This window comes from Brienomyrus brachyistius, chromosome 11, assembly GCF_023856365.1.
Source record: "Brienomyrus brachyistius isolate T26 chromosome 11, BBRACH_0.4, whole genome shotgun sequence".
NCBI classification, from domain to species: Eukaryota; Metazoa; Chordata; class Actinopteri; order Osteoglossiformes; family Mormyridae; genus Brienomyrus; species Brienomyrus brachyistius.
Window position 1 is genome coordinate 23247554 of NC_064543.1, and position 15049 is coordinate 23262602.

General features: G+C 40.3%; 2 protein-coding genes and 1 long non-coding RNA gene across 5 annotated transcripts in view; 2 read left to right on the forward strand and 1 right to left on the reverse strand.

Moving 5' to 3' along the window:
- nav2a (neuron navigator 2a) overlaps window positions 1–8706 on the forward strand; it is a 98184-nt gene extending 89478 nt beyond the window's left edge. For all 3 annotated transcript variants that reach the window (XM_048969622.1, XM_048969624.1, XM_048969623.1), the window contains 7 exons: window positions 1164–1399; window positions 1843–1997; window positions 2160–2231; window positions 2692–2888; window positions 3680–3798; window positions 5556–5756; window positions 6165–8706. In XM_048969622.1, the coding sequence (XP_048825579.1) occupies window positions 1164–1399; window positions 1843–1997; window positions 2160–2231; window positions 2692–2888; window positions 3680–3798; window positions 5556–5756; window positions 6165–6290 (1106 nt within the window). In that variant the 3' untranslated portion in view covers window positions 6291–8706. The remainder of the gene's footprint in view (window positions 1–1163; window positions 1400–1842; window positions 1998–2159; window positions 2232–2691; window positions 2889–3679; window positions 3799–5555; window positions 5757–6164) is intronic.
- LOC125704271 (uncharacterized) lies at window positions 3807–5532 on the forward strand. The gene is made up of 3 exons (XR_007381066.1): window positions 3807–4427; window positions 4498–5267; window positions 5338–5532. It is a non-coding gene; the product is annotated as an uncharacterized LOC125704271 (long non-coding RNA).
- Window positions 8707–9435: 729 nt separating the features above from the next.
- dbx1a (developing brain homeobox 1a) lies at window positions 9436–13735 on the reverse strand. The gene is made up of 4 exons (XM_048969692.1): window positions 12644–13735; window positions 12182–12283; window positions 10538–10740; window positions 9436–10265 (listed from the first exon to the last, which is right to left on the reverse strand). Exons 1-4 carry the CDS (start codon window positions 13005–13007, stop codon window positions 9951–9953), a joined length of 984 nt encoding a protein of 327 aa, XP_048825649.1. The 5' UTR covers window positions 13008–13735; the 3' UTR covers window positions 9436–9950.
- Window positions 13736–15049: the final 1314 nt, after the last annotated feature.

A 15049-nucleotide genomic window follows, 5' to 3' on the forward strand; every position in this document is an offset into this window, starting at 1 on the left:
CCATGTCTACAGGACGTATCCCACCTCCTTTATAATAATGCAGCATTTCTTATACCATGAGAACAACAGCATGAACAGAGATTTGAAGTACCTGGCAAAACAATTTGAATTTAATACCCCATTCCTGTGATTCTTATTTTAATTTGAAATTGCGTTTTTGGTAATAATTCTTTTTTTTTTTTAGCTGAAATGAGTCTACATTCATGTATTATTTTAAGAAATATTCTATATCTACACGTTTATTTATAGAAGTGTAGTTTTCAGTCTAAGGAGCCTTTTTCAGTGAACACGGATGGCGCTGTGCTTTTGTGCCGGACCCTGCACACACTCATTAGACAGATGTCGGGAAGGTACATGCGAGATAGGCAGGCAGAATGGCAATGATTGGTGACTGTTTTTATGTAATGTGTGTGTCAGGACAAGGAGGCAGACAAACTGGTGCTATAATAGAGAGCAGGCGAGCCTTAAGTGTCTATCTCCACTACAGAAATGATAAGGACAATATTTAAAGCATAATATTAATGATGATGATGTTAGAAATATTGTTCAAGAATCGTGAGAGAAAATTGCGATTCACGTTTTACTGTGCAGTCATACTGCCAAGGCAGTCATATTCTCCATTTTCTTCCATGGACTTCCTATTGGCTGAGCAAACAATACATCAGATCACAGTACATAAAAGCTCAAAAATGTGAACTTGGGCACGTGAGTTCCCTGCGCCATGCACTGAGCTTGTGCTTCTCTTGGCACGGTGAAAAGCTGCCACAGCAATGTTTAAGCTGTAGAAAACAATGGGTTTCAGTGTGCAGGAGAATTTTTACCGCAATTGGCGAGAAAGGGCCTTAAGGAGGCCAGTCTCATGACATCATGTTGCAACTGCGAGCAAACATTTCTCTACATGTTCTCATTGTGAGTTTCCTCACGCACACCTAAGTGGCATTTTGCCACTGACACGTAACCTGGGGGGCTGACTGCTTAGAGGCGAAATGATTTATCTTTGCCATTCAGTCTGATCACCAGAAAGCTGCATTTCCCGGCCATTTCTCCAAAAATTAAATGCCCCTGTTTCGAAAATTATTTTTACAAAGTTAATAAGAGCATCAATTGAGCATTTCAGCAGCCTTTTCTTTGTCTGATATTGTGCTCTCTTGCCCCCCCTGCAGGAGTGGAGGTCCACAGTCAAGACAGCCTGGTGTTTGAGACGCTCATTCCCAAACCAATGCTGCAGCGATATGTGTCCCTACTGCAGGAGCACAGGCGCATCATCCTCTCTGGTCCCAGTGGAACTGGCAAGACCTTTCTGGCCAACCAGCTGGCTGAGTACATGGTGCTGCAGGACGGCCACAAGCTGCTCGATGGCATCATCGCCACCTTCAATGTGGACCATAAGTCTAGCAAGGTACGGATACTTCTCTGCTAGTTTGTACGCCCATTAGGAAGGTGCGGTGCTGACTATAGGAGTGGATTGCTTATTCACTCCTGTATACATCTCCCGCATATGCCATACCTTCCTGTAAAATATGGGCCGCTTTCAGAAATTCTCACTCATTTGCTTGTGTGAAAAGCCTGAAGAGTATCTAATGTTCATAGAGTGTTGGGTGGAACTGTAGTTTATCCCAAATCACAAACCACTATTTATATGCATCAGTAACAATTATCTAGTCCGTCTGAATATGTCCAAGTTGTTTTCTAGCAGTATAATTAATGCATATGAATGATATATTTATATATATGCTTGGTCATTTTCTGTCTAATACTTGTGCACTACTTCACATATAACTACAGAGGTCTAATCCAAAATTGTGTTTATATCTGACTTGCCTGGCCTTATGACCAACCTAGGAACTGCGACAGTACCTGTCCAATCTCGCTGATCAGTGCAGCAGCGATAGCCATGCAGTAGACATGCCCCTGGTCGTGATTCTGGACAACCTGCATCATGTCAGTTCCCTGGGGGAAATATTCAATGGCCTGCTCAACTGCAAGTACCATCGATGGTAAAGACCCTCTGCCTCCACTCTGTACAATCATTCGTTTGAGAAAGAAAGGAACCTGAATTATAGGCTATTCACAAATGCATCCCTTCCTGTCATTTAATAGCATTGCTTGCTCTTAGCTTGTGGCTCTTAACACCATCCTGTTTAAATTTTTGTCTTCAGCCCTTATATAATTGGCACAATGAACCAAGCAACTTCTTCCACTCCAAATCTACAGCTTCACCACAACTTCAGGTAATTTATTGTATCTCATTGGTTCATTAGATATCTAATTAACCAGTATTACCCACAAATTGTTTGGAAGGATGTGGGGACCTACCATTTAGTAATTGCTTCAAAGACATCTTTTATTTATATATAGATGTGTTTTATGTAATCCATTAAAACACTGATCTTGGTCATTAAGGATGTGTCTTGAGAATAATTCTCCAAAGGAATTACTCATAATGTTATGATAAGTTACTCATAAGAAGGAGTAATTTTATCGTATCTCTGTGTATGTATATATAGAACATTTATTTATCATTTTAATTAGAATTAATTTAATATGGTCATACTATGATGGTAATTAAACTTGTGTTTTACATATTTGTCCACTAGAGGGCATTATTTGTTTTTCTGCTTAGCTCCATCTCAAAACTCTGTAGTACTTGGTGTAGAGAGTCTGAAGTTGGGTTTTCTGCACATGTCTCAGGTGGGTGCTGTGTGCTAATCACATGGAACCAGTAAAGGGTTTCCTGGGCCGGTTCCTGCGGAGGAAGCTGATTGAGACAGAAATCAGCAGCCGCACGCGAAACATGGAGCTGGTCAAGATTATTGATTGGATCCCTCGTGTCTGGCAGCACCTCAACCGCTTTCTAGAGGCTCACAGTTCTTCTGATGTCACCATTGGTGAGAAAAATAGATATGCAGTAATTTGAATGCAGTTTTCACTGTACTGGATCTTACAGTTGTATGGTAAAAGGGCAACCTGGGGTAACCCAGCCAAATGGGTAATGGACACCAGTTCTCTATCTGTCAGAAATTCTATTATCGGCAGCAATTCGTCATGGCAATATTGTTGGCAGTGTTGTATTAAATTAAACGCTCTATAATTTTTATTCTTAGGAAGACATATATTTTTGGAATTGGCGGCCCATCCTGGGTTATTCCCATGCAATTTTTATCAAACCACCAGGTCCTAAATCTGGACCCAAGGCGATAAGTATGAATCAGTGTGACTGTTGTGTCTTAACTGTGGCCAGTCTGTCAGTGGTAGAATGAGCTTCCCCTGGATGCCCAAACAGCTGAGTCACTGGGCGCCTCAAACGACGACTACAAACCTACAAACCTCTTTTGGAAGTACTTAGAACTTTTATACTGAGACATATCCCCTAATAAACAAAAATTCTTTTTTAAAATAAATGCTTTCTTAGAGTGATAATATTCTTAGCCGGGTTCAATTTAACCAGTATCAGAATGTATTCACGGAGGAGACTTCTAAGCACTTATATAAGTCGGTCTGGCTATGGGTGTCTGCCACATGCTGTAAATCAATGTAAATGTACAGTTGTACTCTGTAAATATAAAGGGTATACTGATATCTTTACTATTCTTCACCAGTATTAAATGGCACTTCAGAATGTTAAGGGCTATGCTTAAACATGGTTTACCCTCTGAATTCTTTCACTGATTGTTTTCAGGACCACGGCTCTTCCTGTCTTGTCCCATTGATGTTGATGGGTCTAGGGTGTGGTTCACAGACCTGTGGAACTATTCCATCATCCCTTACATGCTGGAAGCTGTGCGTGAAGGCCTACAGGTAATGGATGTGGAACCTGATTTAGTCCTTGTTGTTATTAATGGCTGACACTAGTGGTTTGTGCATCCAGCTATATAGATTTCTTAGATATGTAATGTTTGATATGTGATTTAACTTAATACTGTAATGTACACATGCATAGTAATAGATGTCGGAACATGTACTTTCTAGTTTTCAATGCCTGGTCTTTTTAGTGCTATGAATGTCTCTACCGGTGGCATAACAGAAAACCAAGCTGCTTTTCAGAAGAAACGTCTTTATAGGCATTAATGACCATCTGTCATGTTAACATCCTAGACTCATCATCAGCCCTGTCAGTCGTATAGTAGTCACGAACATATGATAAGGCACAAAAGTACAAAATAGTGCATTGATATACTATTGTGATCAGCCTGGATGGCACAACATGAGTGGTAATAAATGATTAATCAACATCCTTCTGACCTATCAGATTTGGGAGTTTAGCAGCACCCAAGTAATTAGGTCATAATGACCATAAGTATAATTATTGTCATTTCTTTATGAATACTGCTGAGCACATAAAATTTTGATACTTCTTCCCTGTGGGGAAATTGCGTGGATTTGGCATGTCCCATCTTGGTCCCCACGAGACACACAGACATATACAGGTGAGAGCAGGTCTTGGGGTCAGTTGACATGTCCCATCTTGCTCCCCATGAGACACATAGACATATACAGGTGAGAGCAGGTCTTGGGGTCAGTTGACATGTCCCATCTTGGTCCCCACGAGACACATAGACATATACAGGTGAGAGCAGGTCTTGGGGTCAGTTGACATGTCCCATCTTGCTCCCCATGAGACACATAGACATATACAGGTGAGAGCAGGTCTTGGGGTCAGTTAGCATGTCCCATCTTGGTCCCCACGAGACACATAGACATATACAGGTGAGAGCAGGTCTTGGGGTCAGTTGACATGTCCCATCTTGGTCCCCACGAGACACATAGACATATACAGGTGAGAGCAGGTCTTGGGGTCAGTTGACATGTCCCATCTTGCTCCCCATGAGACACATAGACATATACAGGTGAGAGCAGGTCTTGGGGTCAGTTGACATGTCCCATCTTGGTCCCCACGAGACACATAGACATATACAGGTGAGAGCAGGTCTTGGGGTCAGTTGACATGTCCCATCTTGGTCCCCACGAGACACATAGACATATACAGGTGAGAGCAGGTCTTGGGGTCAGTTGACATGTCCCATCTTGCTCCCCATGAGACACATAGACATATACAGGTGAGAGCAGGTCTTGGGGTCAGTTGACATGTCCCATCTTGCTCCCCATGAGACACATAGACATATACAGGTGAGAGCAGGTCTTGGGGTCAGTTGACATGTCCCATCTTGCTCCCCATGAGACACATAGACATATACAGGTGAGAGCAGGTCTTGGGGTCAGTTGACATGTCCCATCTTGCTCCTCATGAGACACATAGACATATACAGGTGAGAGCAGGTCTTGGGGTCAGTTGACATGTCCCATCTTGCTCCCCATGAGACACATAGGCATATACAGGTCAGAGCAGGTCTTGGGGTCAATGTACAGGCTCAGCCAATGTCAAGTGGCCCTGGAGTAATAGAGTCTAAGTAACAGCATTCTACCGGCTACTGCATATCCATCACAGCCACCACCTTAATGAACATACAGTAATGTATTATGTGTTAGTCCTGCTTGTGATTGCATTTTAAGAGGTCAGTTTGGTTGTTCATCTGGTGCCTTTCGCGATCTCACAGTTGTATGGAAGAAGGTCACCCTGGGAAGACCCAGCCAAGTGGGTCATGGACAGCTACCCTTGGGCCGCTAGCCCCCAGCAACACGAGTGGCCCCCGCTGCTCCAGCTGCGGCCTGAAGACGTGGGCTTCGATGGCTACTCCATCTCACGGGAAGGCCACAGCAAGCAGATCCCCCCAAGCGATGCGGAGGGTGACCCTCTGGTGAATGAATAGCCGCTCGTGTCCCAGTCAGGCTTCTGGTTATGCCGTCAGTGTAACTGTGTGTTTCACTCAAAAACAGCCCCTTCTCAGCCAGTGTAACCCCTGTTTCAGTTGGTGTATACAGAGGAGATTTGACAGGTTGTCCTTATTTCTGCCAGAGTGAGAAGCCTTATATGGATATTTAGCCAATGAACTTCATTAATGATATTTAAGAGTACAGTTAGGTTTGTGCTTGTCTTGGAGTAGAGTTCCCCCTCACATCAGTAAACGGTAAACAAACTTTGAACAGTAATCATTTTCGTTAACTTAGACCTATGGTCTGTGATGGGCTGCCCCGCCCGTCCATGGATGGATGGATGGATGGATGGATGGATGGTGCTAACCATTATCCTCATTTCCCTTCACCAGATGAACATGCTGATGCGACTCCAAGAAGCTGCTAACTGCTCCAGCCCTCAGAGCTACGACAGCGACTCAAACAGCAACAGTCACCACGATGACATCCTGGACTCTTCATTGGAATCAACGCTGTGAATCGATCAGTAGTTTTAAGCACAAGGAAAAATTACTCCTAATTACCAGCAACCAGAGCAAGCTGCTCTCAGAGACTGACAAAGAAATACAGTGGGTGCAGGTAACCCCTGAGAGAAAAAATAATTTCATTTTTAACAACAGAAACGAAAAAAAGGGCACTGCTTTAGTTTTTAAATATTTTTGTGAAATGCTGTTCTTAGCCCCGTTATAGAATGTTAAAGGTACAAGGATCTGGCTTTTGTGGAGCTCATGTCCTGCCATGGACTTTTCATCCAGCCTGAAGAACATACGCCTCCGTTTCTGTGAACCAAACAATCTTGCTGAACTCCTGCATAGATGTGTTACATATGCTCTAAACTGCAGATGGTGCTAGAAGACCGAAGTGCCGGTCTAAAGTGACCACCCTATGCTGCCCCATTCACATGGCCTTGTGCTGTACTCGTGATCTTTCTGCCTGGATGTTAACCCATCCTAGTCCAGTGTGATCACCCAGTGCCAGCAGAAGGGGTGAGCATTGGTTTCTGATCAAACATGCTGAGTCCTTAGATGTTCTGTGATTCATAGTGGATGGTGCATTATGGCTCTGTGAGGGTTGTTTACTCTCTTTTTAGGGCACAGTTGTGGAGTTCACAGAACATGCCACAATAATGTGTGATCCCTTGGAGTCATGTAATAAGTGTGATTGGATCCCTTTCCAGGGGACTCAGGTTTTTAGCTGTGTAGGCTTATTGTTTCGGTTGCCAGGGTGCCAGACTGTGATTGAGGGCACAGGTTGGGCCATAACTCTGTTACAGGGTGAGCTTTATAGCCTTCCGCTGGCGTACCCCTTCCGCTTTGGAGCACTCACAGACACAGCAGTAAAGCGCAGCCAGCTTCTTATAGCTCGCTAGTGCGCATTGTCACAGAGGAGCAGTCGCAAGCTTTGACAAACATCTTTTTGGTGCTGAGCTGCAAAAATGATGCCTTACCTCTTTTGTAATATTTAACATGCATCGGTGTTGTTGTCTTTTTTTACTTTTAACTGCAGGGCTGTAGCGTCATGGTCGCTTGACAATTTGCAGGTGAATTTGCAGGTTCAAGGTGCTATGACAGTTTCCCCCCATCATATCAAAGGATAATGCCATGTTAATAAGAGGGCAAATGAAGGCAACTTTCTTTTGGATCCATATCATTGCTTTGATCTAGCTGCTGCAGCATATGCCCGTCGGGGTAGCTGTCAAAGCCTAAAATGGGCTTTGAACCACTGATCAGGTGAAAATGCTGCATCTTTCAAAGTCTGGGATCGGTGCTCAGACAACACCCACTTTAAGTTGTACTGTACAGATTTAATGGTTCCGAAAGATGGCTGAAGATCTGAAGGGGTTGTTCTTATACCTCACAAGCCTATACACTTTATGCCATTGTCTTACTTGTTCCACTTTTTTTGTGTTATTCTTGTAAGTGATAATGGAAATAGTATCAGTGCATGAAATGTGATGGCTGTGATGTTTGTTGCCTCATTTAGGGGAAAGACCTTCATTTTATTGCTTTGTTTCTAATCACTTATCAAGATTAAGTATCCAAAAACATTTGGATATTCTGCAAAGGGAGGGGCCGGGGCCCCGACCTTGCTTTGGAACTAATGACAGCGTGTCTAGTAGCGAACTCATTACAAAAGAATTAACATTGTGTCAATTTGCATTAAGTGTAAATGGGATCTCACCCTTGCTTTATTTCAGAGACAATGCTTTATTCCTCCTTTGAAACCCATAACACTGAGCATTTGAAAACCTACTTTTAATAGTATGACATACGACTTCATTTTTTTCCCCTCTCTCCATGCTTCTGTTTCTTTTCAGCGTTTGACCTGTTCATTTTGAGTGTTCTTAGTTACTAATTCTATGCAACATTCATTTTGAATTTTAAATGGAAGCCAAATAGTTTCCTAGTATTTGTCAGGACTGCCAAGAATTGTACAGCAACTAAATCAATATGTGAATAGATTCTCAGTTGTAATTTAATTAGAGGGTTTTTTTCTGTACATTTTGGCTCTTATAATGGATACAAGCACAAAGCTTTGGCTGGGCGTTTCTTCTTATGACATTTTCCCTGCAGGAGTGTGGATGTTAATTTTATGGAAGGGCCACTCTTTGATGTAGTTGTTTTAAAGTAAGGTGATCTGTTTAGCAAGGTGTATTTTGCTATTTACATGTACAATGTAACATAGAGAAATGTAAATATTACAGTGCTACATTTTACTGAAATTTTCTAGCCGTTTTTAAACAAAACTAGAAAAGTATTTTGTGTACAGTACTCAATTCACCTAGTGTGTTCTTTCAGGTTTGTCAGAAATTGCTGTCAGATTCACACAAAATAAATATGATCATTGTAATGTTATTAAATTATTCATGATCAATAAATGAATGCTTATTTATTAGCTACTGTGGTGAAATACTTTATAGTCTTTGCACACACGTGTGTGTTTCTGGCTGCATGCATCCATGTATATGCATCGTGTTTACTTTGCCTTTCCACTGGATATAATTTTAACAAACAAAAAACTATAATTGTTCAGTCAAATAAATGCTGTTTTATAAGCGTGAGTGAAAGAAGGATGGAGTGAAATTGACTGCGTGAGCCTTGAGACTTATTAAGCTAATTTGGGCATCAGGACCCATAATCGAGTCCTATTTACCTCTGGTACTGCTCTTTTTTCTACATTTCAGTACTGAAATACAATGGATTTTAAAAATCCCATTATTAACCAAAAGGAATCAGTCGTTTCCATGGTAGGTTTCACATTTCAACAAAGTAATTGATTTTTTTTTTTCACATTCACAGGCAACATAGTTTAAAACCATAAAACCGATTTGCCTAAGCTGAACTTCTGTTAATTTAAAACAGTCTGATGAAAAGTGCATTGACAGGATGCATTATAAAGTGTAATATAACCCTATTGCTGCTAACAAATGGTAGGTCACAACAATGTTATATTTTTGATTTACTTATTAACATTCATATTGTTCATTTTGGTTGACTTTTTTACATTGGATATCAAAACCACAAAGTATATTTTAAACACGATGCATTCGGACCAATTTGACTAGCAGATTCAGATCCGACCTGTGTGATCATGCGCTCCAGAGAGTTACAACTCTTTGCTTTCTCTACATTTTATTTGGCGTTTGTACAAAACATGTAAAATACATACATATTAAAACTTCATACACAGAGATAATAGAAAATAATATCTTTATAATTTATACATTTAACGTCTACATTTCTTTGTTAAATCATTACATTATCTAATGTAAAAGCCATATTGTCACTCAAAATACTCTTGGTATAAAATTTCCAATACAAAAAAAATGTACAAAATTCTGTACAGTTCACAAAAGCTGTGCAAATACAGCAAGTTATTCCAAGAAGGATGCATATCCCCTAAAATAAACATTTACATATAGAATATAAGATCGTCCCAAATATACTCCATGTCAACATTCCACACATTTGCTGCGTTTCAAGTTGATTTGATGCAGGGTATGTGCTGAAAGCAGACTTGGATTCTGATATCTCTGTCTAAATTAAGGGATACATCCTCTTATTTACATTTAATTACTTGTTTCTGTATATAAGGTATTTTTATTTTTATATAAACATAATTTATTTATTTTAGATTATCTAGGAAACTGTGATTTCTTCATCTTCCGACTCTGAGAAGTCTGAGTGTTTACTGGATTGACATGGTGACGAGAGGTGCGATTCCACGCTGTCCGAAAGCTTGCGCACAGCGGGGGAGTGACAGAGCACTGCTCGCGGGCTCTCCCCTCCCACGGCCTCCTCCTCTTCCGAAGACTTCTTTCCAACATCGCTCAGGTCTGGGTGAGGGTTTAACTTTGTGGGTAGGGTTTGTTCCCGGCACCCCCCGGAAGACAGAAGCTCTCTCTCTTTGGAATTCCTCCATTTCATTCTTCTGTTCTGGAACCAAATTTTAACCTACGGGAAGGGACAGAATGAGTTATTACATTTTATTTTCCGAAAAAAAACATCATTCTAAAATATACCACATATTAAACTGTATGTATTTGAATAGTTTTCTATTTATTATCATTATTATTATTATTATTATTATCATTATTATTATTATCATCATTATTATTGTTATTGTTGTATTATTATTATTGTATTATTATTATTATTTTTGTGTTGTTATTATTATTGTATTATTATTATAATTTTTGTATTATTATTATTATTTAAAATCATACCTGTGAATCTTTAAGGCCAAGCTTGGCCGCCAGCTTCTTCCTGTCGGGCTTGCTGATATATTTTTGTTTCTGGAACATTTTCTCAAGGGCTTTCCTCTGCACGTCAGAGAAGACAGCCCGGCGCAACATGCCTCTCCTGGGCTTCCCTCTAGCTGCCAGAGGCCATGAAAACGTGCCTGGGATAGGCACCACTGAAGAAGACGCTACAAAAGAAATAAAGAAGTTACTTGAAAAAAAATTCTTCCTGAAATTGAGTGCATTCTACCTAGAAACAGGCAGTTTGTTTGGCGGAAATGAAGCCCAAGAGATGCTCTCCGCATTGCTTTTCAAATCTAGGTGTTGAAAAGTAATCATTCCTGTTCCAGGATCTATAAATATTGAATGCCTTTTTGTTCTTGTGTTATTAAATAGCATTCCGTTTGCGTGGAATGGCACGAAGCAACTAATTAGCACATTGCTTGGTTCCCAATAGCATTGGTATGGTAAAAAGGCAGAGTATCCTTTAAGAAAATTCCAATGAAAAATAGAGGCGCTAATGAAGCGTGAACAGTAATTGTGTAGTAATGAACTAACAGAAAAAGGCTCAGGACAGGCAGCTAAAGCCATATATTATTTTAACAAAAGAGATTTACACTTTCAAACTAAACACAACTGCATGCCAAGATCATTTGGAGAATACTGATGACTGGGGCCTATTTTTGCCCCCAAATCATTTTCATTAAATGAACACGAAAAGCTATTCATATAGCTCAAGTTGTTTTGTTGAAGTATTCATGCAGCCATGAAAAGAATCAAATTCTATTATTATTAGCCGGAATAAAAGCACGAATTAACGACTTTATAGAAGAGATTCTTCCCCACTCCATAATAGGCCTGCACAAGAGCGGGAATTTCAAATCATACTCCATATTCTTTTTTTTAAATTTCGGTGCGCCATACAAAAGCAGGCCTATGTAATCTAAAAACGCTTAACTACAATAATTAATTTCCACACAACTTAACTTTGTTTACGTCTATGTATAATATTTTAAGGGTAACATATATTTTGGTCGTGTATTTAATTCAACTTTTATCCTTATGTAAATCTGAGTGCGATTTTTATATATTCTGTGCTCCAGTTCAACAAAACGCGCACACCGCACTATGTGGTCTTGTGAGAATATCGAAACGGTGAATAGACCCTAATAGGGAATTAGTCCATGACTGGTAAATGCCTATCAGAAGCATGGTAAAGTCAACGCCGAGTCTGTGTGTGGCTGCCCGGAGGGAGCTGACCAATTGGTCATGGTGCTGAAACCATTGTTAACAATCAGTGGCTAAATGCACTTGCTCTGTGGGAAAACCGGGGCCGTGAAGAGATGCCAAGCAGTTTCGATGTGAGAAGGGGCCCGCCTCAAATTTAGAGCATGACAATTCCGGCTAATTTGTAGATTAGGGGAAACGGTGCAAAATGTCAGCAGTCACTGCTTGTGCTAAATAGGGCATCAAATTGGCGAGACTGATTCCACAATGTTGTACCGCTTCCAGCCTCTGAACCAACAGCCTGTACAACCCCACGGCTTCGCTTGAGAATGTGAAATGTGAGAAAAGCAAACAAACGAATCCTGTTCATAGTAATGGCATGAAATAATCGGATGAACCTACCTGGGAAATAGGTGGATCTAATAAATGGGGGGAATGATCCGTCAAAATATGGGAACTGGAAAGCTTTCGGGTGCACGCACTGAATAGAAGGGGCCGATGATGCTGTAATAAAAACGAAACATGCAAATAAAATTAATTGAAGTATGAGCAGAAAGATAAATGTTTTTTTCAGACATGCCTCGTTTCGTTTCCCACCCCCCAAAATGTAAACAACGCAGATACTTATTATCTTCAAAACTGTCAACTATAATGCCTAAATCAATGTAACAACCGCCCTGAAAAATAAATAAAGGTATTCAAAAAAGTACTCGGATGTTTTGCAATACAGAGAACATAGCTGATCGATTCCTGTGAAATCCACCTGTGGGCGTAAGTAACGATAAGTCAGGGTATTTTGGCCCTTTTAATTAAAACTAAACTTCAGAAAACTCGGAATAACGGATCAGATTCGTGGAATATTACCGTTTTTGGTTGACGGTGCCAGGATCGCATTAACTCCAAACTTCAGATAGTTGGGGTCGTTGTTGGGAGAAAGTGAAGTTTGCGGCGAACATGTTCCGCCTGAGAGTGCCGTGGGGCTGCCGGCGTGTTCCGACGCAGTGCTGCTCAGGGTGGCGGCGCATGTGCTCGGCGGCGAGACGCTGGGCGACGGGACGCTCCGTGACAAGTAGTTCGCCGGGCGGCTGATCCGTAGCAGGTCCTCCACTAAGAAACTTGAGTGAGAAGTGAAAGCTGAATGCAAAGACTGAGGCAGGGACAGAGCTGCTGATGGCCGAAGGAGGCTTGGATACATCGCAGGAGGCGCAATAACACTTGGAAACATCATTGCACCGTTTAGGAAAAAGAGGAAAAAAGTATTTAGAACACAATTTTTTGACTGAGAGGAGAGCTCTTCTGTTAGGATCCAAATGGAAAGACTTCCAGTACTCTTCTGGCCGATCCCTTTACATCAGGGGTTTTATAGTGAACTGCTTAGCAAAGCTCTTTCAAAACTGACAGCTTTAACAATGAGGATCAACAAAGTTCTCCGCATGAGTTTCTTTCACTCCGGCTTTTAAGGGCCCTGATTGGTGGAATGGTGCAATTTATGATTGGATTAGACTTCATAAGCAAGTAGCAGACAATGTCTGTGTAACAAAGAGGGTGTAGTCATCAATTTTGCATATTGACCGCCTCTCTGGTATTGGTTGCTGTATTGAATCCCAGTAGGTTTTTTGTTTGAACGCGGCGTACATAGGTTAATTAAAAGGCCATTTTAAAAGTTTCAAACGTCGTTTTGCCCCGTGAATAAACATTTTATTAAAGGGATCCACAAAATTTATTTGCGCCTCCCCCTCCCCCGTCATGCTCACAAAATTGGAGTATTATTGTAAAATCAGTAAGACGTTTGAAACGCAGGTAGTATGACAACACAAAATAACCATATTTGGATTTCTAATTTAAATCCCACTTAAAGTAGTTACGTGTATAATTTCTTTTTGTTGTTTTTAATACATTTTCTTTTCCCGTTTAACTGACATGAAATGAACCAAAATACACGTCCGATTTAGAGGCATTTAGTTAGACACGTTCTATTATTGTTATTATTATTATTATTATTATTATTATTATTATTATTATTATTATTGATACTGACTGTAAAGACGACATTCTGTCGAACCGTCCGGCCTTCTGTTTCGTTCAGGCGGCTTGTTTTTATTTGAAGTTTGTTTACTACAAGACTGCGTTTCTTTAGTAATAAAGCTTCGTTTTTTTCCTTGTAATTATTGTAAGATATTCTTACCTGAGTTGAGATTGTTAACTGTTTAAGCTACATACTTAGTTTTTAAACATTTTTAATGAGCATTTTTTAATTTTTAAAATAAATACGTCTAATTGACTGGGGGATTTTAGAAAAACCGTGATACTCTTTATCGAACAGTCTAGTCTTAGTTATGGAATAATGTATTAACAGGATTTCTGGTCACAGAACGCTTTAACAGATGTGTTAAATATTATGAGTTTGAAAAGTCTCCATTCATTTTGCTGGCTCCGCTGAACATTTGCAATGAGAAGTGTGCGGCCCTGGCCGCGCGGCCCTTATCCTATTAACCATGAACTAACTGTCACCCTCAGCTGTTTTTCTCTTTCTTTTTCAAACACAAAGCTTTCAGAAAAAAATCGTATTACCCAGTCTTATTTTCAATGGACGGTTTTTGTTCTGGCGCTTTAACCGTTGAATAAAAGTGCATCTGCGATTTATAAAACATTGATATGAAAAGACCCTTAAATCTCACATTAAACTCACATTAAAGAGCCATTGAATGTATCGCACACCGCGGCTCTCTGACTCTCTAGGTTTCTTTTTGTCAGTCTGTTTTGTAAACGCGTTGGGTTTTGTTTAAAATATATGCAGAGAAATCATGCCCACTTGGGAAATTTTCTAGAAACACTGAAATATTAAACTGCAAAACGTAAAATGCACAGATTTATGCGTTGATTTGTTCACCTGTACTGGGGAGAGTCCGTATATTGTATGTGTCCATTATCGGCATCTTAATTTAGGCCAACAAGAGGGAACTTTACATATACTGGGCAGCGACATAACGTGCCATATGTAGGCCTATATAGTACAAGTACAGATCAATATTAGAAATTAAGAGTTTTTAAAATGTATAAACGCGGTTTTATGGTAAAGAATAATTGTAATTACCGGTGATTCTCGTTTATTTGAAACCTTCCTAATAAACAACAACATATAATTTTACAAGACAGGAAGCAGCATTTCAAAGAGCAGTCAGTGATGAAAATGCGCATCGTTCACGCCAGAGGTTTCGGCTTCCTTTGCCGCAGTTCACCTCTTCAATGGGTCACAAATAAATGTGACTT